The sequence below is a fragment of the Neoarius graeffei genome, chromosome 2 (genome assembly GCF_027579695.1).
Source record: "Neoarius graeffei isolate fNeoGra1 chromosome 2, fNeoGra1.pri, whole genome shotgun sequence".
NCBI classification, from domain to species: domain Eukaryota; kingdom Metazoa; phylum Chordata; class Actinopteri; order Siluriformes; family Ariidae; genus Neoarius; species Neoarius graeffei.
This window is the reverse complement of record NC_083570.1, coordinates 85,598,620-85,605,601: the sequence shown is the minus strand read 5'-3', so window position 1 is coordinate 85,605,601 and position 6,982 is coordinate 85,598,620. Positions and strand designations below refer to the sequence as shown.

The window sequence follows — 6,982 nt, the reverse complement described above, 5'->3', positions numbered from 1 at the left end:
GTTATTAAAACCAAGAAGTACACTCAAAAGAAACCACTCAATGGGATTAGATCCTTACACGATACACGTTAACAAAGAAGAATTTTTCCTACAAGTTATCCATCCATTGAGACATCATTCTACACGGACACACAGATGAAAACCTGGAAGAGCATGGAGATGTGGAACTTCTTATATGTGGCTGGGTTAAAGATCTGGGGATCAGGACACTACAAGCTAAACAACAGTAGGCAGATCTAAGTGCAGGAAGTGTTTGGTAGCAGGCATGATATTTAAGTCAAGTTTATTTGTATAGCACTTTTAACAATGTCACAAAGCAACTTTACAAAAAATTACAGACTTTAAACACAAGCGAAGTTTATCCCCAATGAGCAAGCCTGTGGCGACGGTGGCAAGGAAAAACTCCCTCAGACGACATGAAGAAACCTTGAGAGGAACCAGACTCAAAAAGGAACCCATCCTCATCTGGGTGATAACTGATTGTTATAGAAGCGAGTTATTTATAATCAGTGTCCTATAGCGTCACAAAGTATAACTGTGTAGCCAGGAAACTCATTATAGCTTTAACATGAAGTCTGTTTTGTTGAAGTTATAAACTGTTCATGACGACCGCGGTCTTAAAGTTAGCAAGTCAATAGTAGTCCTCAGACATAAATGCATTACTGTAAGTGTCCAGAGGCATCTTCCAAGTGTTTTTTTTTTACAAAAACAAAACAGAAAGCAGGAGTATCAGGTGTTTCCCATAACGACTGGGTTCCAAGCACGCACAATGCGGTCCGTGAGCACGCACAGCTGCGCCAGACTCAAGTGTGCAAAGGCGTGACAGTCAAGTGTTCACCTGCTGTGTGATAACATTTTATGGAATCAATTTCGTGCCAAAATATTCATACAATACTTTTGAAATATCAAACAAAAACGACAAATCAAAATACAAAAAAAAAAAAGTCTAATTTTTTTTAGACTGGCAAACAAATTATTCGTGTAATCGTGCAAAATATCAGTCTATTACTCTTCAGAAACCTTTTATTTTTGTTCCGCGTCTTTCTCAGTTTTGTTTGATGTAATTTATTTTGGTTGCGATTCCAGCTTTCTCGTTTGCGCTCCCTGACTTTTTGCTTGCAGTTTTGGCACAAACTTCACGTGTGGGTGGGCTGTCCAGGAATGCATTCCCATTGGCTAACTTGTGTTTGACTGACAGCTACGCTCAGCCATTCCCTACTCGGATTCTGGCGGACTGTTTGCCGAGTGACCGATCCATTGACGGTAAACAAGGATCGAGTGGACTTCAGTGGCGACTATGATACTGAATTAATTCAACAAAGTGTAAGTGCGGGACAGATGTGTTGTGTGTTGCAGTAGTGCACATTATGCAGGCGTGTTTAACGTTAGCAAGACAGCTATTATATTGGGTAGTGGAGCGAAGGCTAACATTTGACTTGCCACGAAACACCTGCATAATGTGCACTACTGCAACACATACAGCACATTTGTCCCGCACTTACACTTTGTTGAATTAATTCAGTATCATAGTCGCCACTGAAGTCCACTCGATCCTTGTCTACCATCAATGGATCGGTCACTCGTCAAACAGTCCGCCAGAATCCGAGTAGGGAATGGCTGAGCGTAGCTGTCAGTCAAACAAGTTAGCCAATGGGAATGCATTCCTGGACAGCCCGCCCACATGTGAAGTTTGTGCCGAAACTGCAAGCAGAAAGTCAGGGAGCGCAAATGAGAAAGCTGGAATGGCAACCAAAATAAATTACGTCAAACAAAACTGAGACAGACGTGGAACAAAAATAAAAGGTTTCTGAAGAGTAATAGACTGATATTTTGCACGATTACACGAATAATTTGTTTGCCAGTCTAAAAAAATTGACTTTTTTTGTATTTTTATTTGTCATTTTTGTTTGATATTTCAAAAGTACACAGCTGGAATTACCTTATTCTATTCTATAATCGGCTGGTCAGTACTATACTCAATACTTAAGTGACTTACCCATCCAATGAGGATTCTTGTTTACAAGATGCCAAAATATGAACATTTTGGCACAAAATTGATTCCATAACATTTAGCTCATGTGTAAATCGGCATCAAAATGCCTCATTTTCATCGATAACCCATTGCGAGCTGTCGTGTGACTGTTGCTTAATAAGGCAGATGTGACATCAGATGCAACCCAACAATAGAGTGCTCCAAGATGATGCTAAAAGTAGTAACACTGCGGTCTACGCGGCCATCTTGGAAGTCACTCGCTCCAGAGCGCTCATAGAGTACACATCATAGAGTACACATTCACCGATTCGTTTCCGCGTTAGAGGGCTTAGAAGCTTGGATTTTTTTTAAAGAATTTAGACATCTGAAGTGATGGAGCACTACTGTGAAAGTTTGGATAAGCAGGCACGGGAGCGTTATGCTGAGAAGGTACGTTTCATTGGGAATGTAGATCCATACACTGTTAGTGAGAAGGAATGGAAAGCTGACCCCAGCTTGTTGCCGCATAATTATCAATTATTTTAGTCAGTGAATAAAATGTAGGCCTAGTATGTAACTTGTACTAAGAGCATGTGTACATAAACATTACTAGGCCTAGATCTTAAATGCCATTTGATGCAACAATGCACTGCAGTAGACATAAGCTACCTAATGTGACAAATATATCCATTAATCATTGCTGAAAGTACATAGAAAAGATAATAGTTTGTATCACATTTATTTTAGTAACTATGAAATTCAAGACAATATTAACCTACCTGTCACAAAGTGATCAGAACAAATCCGGATACAGTCTAGTTGTCCTAAATTTGATCGGTTAATGGCAGCCAGCCACTGTCGTCTCCTCCGCTCGCTTTTCTCCTGTGCTGCAATTCCCTGGTTAGTCACAACTTTGGGGAGTCTGTGGAAGCTTTTGCCACCCTTTTCCCCCCGGCTACTACAGCCAACAATGACGCATGTATTCGGCATTGTCACCCCTTTTTGCGTCGCTGAACAACAACAATGCACTGACACAGCGCGATTTGACTTCCAATATGGCCGCCGCCGGGTTCGCGCTGACCTCGAAGCACTTGTGGAGCACTTGCATGTGACGTCACAGCCGATCCAGATTGTGACAGACGCCATCTTGTAGGTCAAACGCCATATTCCGCCTTCTACTTCTGGTTCTACGTCTGCTTTTACTTCTACTTTTTCTTCTGGAAAACCCTACTATATACAATTCTACTACAACGGCTGCGGCTACAAGCTCTCCCTACCTGTGTATGTTTATGTTTTTTGTGTGTATTTTTGCGTGTTGTTCGTCTGTACCGGACTTCAATATCCACTACAACCGTATGGACTTACTGGACATTGGTTTCCAGCAGAAAATGACGGTTTGTAGCGATTTCCATCGCATGCACAACATTCCGGACGAGATAGCGAGACCAGCGGGGTCTCTGTGGATTGTTATCGGAAGCAAAGCGAAGGAGGCGGCGTCGGGAGCCGAAACAAAAGCGAGGCTGCAGAGCCGGCCTGTTGACTAAGCTCAGAAAACAGCCACTCAAATCTCCACTGCCAAGCCTCTATCTCTCCAACGCCAGATCCATGTAAACAAGACGGACGATTTGGAATTACAGCTGGAATTACCTTATTCTATTCTATAATCGGCTGGTCAGTGCTATACTCAATACTTAAGTGACTTACCCATCCAATGAGGATTCTTGTTTACAAGATGCCACATCTGAGTCGCTGACAAATCCTGAATTTCTGTAAAGATAACTGTCCAGAGATTTATAAGCACGCAGTGCTTCACCACTGAACAGCGAGGGAAAGTTAATGAGGTAATTATACACGTCCGGGTATTCCGCTAGCAGTTCAAAATCCGGTAGTGAAAACTCCGTCCAGTAAGCCATAAGGGTCACTAATCTGTAGATCGTTTATTTTAGACATATATCTAGTTATCTGCTCATTAGAAAAATGAGCCGTGTAGTCCGTCGGTTGAAATTGATCCATTCTGTACACGAGTGCAGCAGTATTCAACGGTGTTTTTGACTGACAAGATGGCGGTTGTGTACTTTCCGGTCACGTGACTGCAAGATCTCTATTGTACCCTAAAAATTAGCTTCAACTTGGAAAAAAAAATTTGCGGCCCACTAGCTGGCACTTCGCGGCCTGCCCAGTGGTTGAGGGAAACTGCTATAGGATAAGACAGGCTGATTTTGTGGCTGCATGTTTAAATATTAAATGTGTCAAGACCTTCACTTGGACTGGCTAACATCTTTAAACGAGAACGCGGTCATCCACACCCATGCAATCATTTTGCTAGTCTTCAACGTACTGTTATTTTATAATGACATCCAGATGCCTGTGTACATATGAAAAAAAAATTATTTAAAATATAAATATCTACAGAGCTTGAGGGCTTTGACTGATCATGTGAGAAAACCAAGTTTCAGTCCAATGGAGAAATCTATAACAACAGCTCTTAAAGTTCGATTTCTTTTGTAAATTCTGAACATTTTACTTACAGTTTACCAAACTGGTGGTCAAATCAAGCAGATTTGGCACGGCTCCATCTTCCTGATTTAGATTGCTATGAGCAGTCACATGTTAATGTGGGCTGGTACCATAAAAAAAAAAAAAAAAGAGGAGTTTCTACACAAGAAGCACGCACTTTGGCCTGTTCTCTCCACCTTGATTCTTTCTATGGTCATTACAGTCTGGGAAGGAAACAGTCCACTTTGAAAGAAAAGAAAGAAAGCACAACTTTATTTATCACACACTTGTGAAATTTCCTCTCTGCATTTAACCCATCTGAAGCAGTGAACACACACACGTGAACAATGAACACACATACATACCCAGAGCAGTGGGCAGTCATGCTAACAGCACCCAGGGAGCAGTTGGGAGTTCGGTGCCTCGCTCAAGGGCACCTCAGCCCAAGGCCGTCCCATATTAACCTAACCGCATGTCTTTGGACTGTGGGGGAAACTGGAGCACCCGGAGGAAACCCACGCAGACACGGGGAGAACATGCAAACTCCACACAGAAAGGCCCTCAACGGCCGCTGGGTTCAAACCCAGGACCTTCTTGCTGTGAGGCAACTGTGCTAACCACTACACCACCATGCCACCCAAGTACATCCCCAAGAAGATGCATTTTATTTAAAAAACAACAGCAGGAAGTTTTCAGTGGAATGTTCCCTTTAATAAATACAACCAAGATTATATTGGAAAACTGTCAGTGAAGGGTTTTAAGCTCCTGTGGAGCAAAATAATTTCACTGCTTATATAAAAATGTTGCAATATTTATAAAAGTATTGCACATATGAAATTAACCACAAAGCCATTTTGCTTTCCGGGCATGTAATTATTTAATAATACACTGTAAAACACATGCTGACACTTTATAAAAAATAACTATTGTAGGATTGAGAGCTTCCATTTGACAGACTGGCGCATCTTGGGTGGTGTGAGGATTGCTGCATCTGAGAGGGAGAAAACACACAGCCCTTTAATCCACAGCTCAGATCACAGACGGTGATAGGTGTGGTGGTGTTTTTTTTTTTTTAGTGAGGACTCACCCTGCTGGGGAACTGTGGCAGGTCTGGGCTGCTGAAACGAAGCCATAATGCTGTTGACTGTTGAATTGGGTCCTGTGATCTAAAACAGAAAGGCACTGGATTTCAGATTCATGAATTACAAGCAGAATATCTCATCTCATTATCTCTAGCTGCTTTATCCTGTTCTACAGGGTCGCAGGCAAGCTGGAGCCTATCCCAGCTGACTACGGGCGAAAGGCGGGGTACACCCTGGACAAGTCGCCAGGTCATCACAGGGCTGACACATAGACACAGACAACCATTCACACTCACATTCACACCTACGCTCAATTTAGAGTCACCAGTTAACCTAACCTGCATGTCTTTGGACTGTGGGGGAAACCGGAGCACCCGGAGGAAACCCACGCGGACACGGGGAGAACATGCAAACTCCACACAGAAAGGCCCTCGCCGGCCACGGGGCTCAAACCCGGACCTTCTTGCTGTGAGGCGACAGCGCCACCCACAAGCAGAATATCAATAATGAATGCCATCCCATACTTTATCAGACGGTATGCTCATTCTGTTTCAAGACAGGTTTGTGTCATTACCTCTTCAGCTTTCACAACAGTATGAGGATGTAAGCTGCCCATCAAACAAAGGGGCAGGAAGTAAACAGCAAGGCATGAAAAGTGAAAGCACATTTTGTTGTCTATTCGAACAAAGTGGTGTGTTAACTGAGATGAGCATGCTGCCCTTTATTCTCAAGCCTCATCTGAGGAATAAGTTACAGGATCTTATCATCTCAAAGTGTGACCTGGGGATACCCAAGGGTCTCTAAAACAACCATAAATTTGTGTTTTTTGTTGCAGTGGTGGAAATCACACTACATTTATCAACTGCTGATATTTATAACCGAGTTAATGGTAGTTTTTAATTAGTTGTCTATTTGACTGATCTCTTGAATTGAATTGGTTCAAATGAAATCTCAGTAATTCAAAGCCGAATGTGTTGTATGAATGGAAAACTCAGGAATAAACTACAACTATAACGATAACTATAAATAAATCAGTCCCCTGCAGGTTATGTGGTTGATGCTCACACCAGACCGATAAGAATAACGATCCCTATAGCCCAGGCCTGGGTTTAGAAGAAGAAAAAAAGAAGAAACCTTTGTCACATGCACACTTAAAGCACAGTGAAATTCACCCTCTGCATTTAACCCATCTGAAGCAGTGAACACACACACGCACACACCCAGAGCAGTGGGCAGCCACACCAGAGCGCCCGGGGAGCAGTCAGGGGTTCGGTACCTCGCTCAAGGGCACCTCAGCCCAAGGCCGCCCCACGTTAACCTAACTGCATGTCTTTGGACTGTGGGGAAAACCAGAGCACCCGGAGGAAACCCACACAGACACGAGGAGAACATGCAAACTCCACACAGAAAGGCCCCCGCCGGCCGCTGGGTT

At 43.0% G+C, this 6,982-nt stretch overlaps 1 protein-coding gene across 4 annotated transcripts in view; it reads right to left on the bottom strand.

Annotated features, from left to right (window-relative positions):
- Positions 1–5,320: 5,320 nt before the first annotated feature.
- elp1 (elongator acetyltransferase complex subunit 1) overlaps positions 5,321–6,982 on the bottom strand; it is an 86,027-nt gene continuing 84,365 nt past the window's right edge. For all 4 annotated transcript variants that reach the window (XM_060915111.1, XM_060915112.1, XM_060915113.1 and 1 more), the window contains 2 exons: positions 5,556–5,634; positions 5,321–5,459 (listed from right to left, as the gene is read on the bottom strand). In XM_060915111.1, coding sequence (XP_060771094.1) covers positions 5,392–5,459; positions 5,556–5,634 — 147 coding nt within the window. In that variant the 3' untranslated portion in view covers positions 5,321–5,391. The remainder of the gene's footprint in view (positions 5,460–5,555; positions 5,635–6,982) is intronic.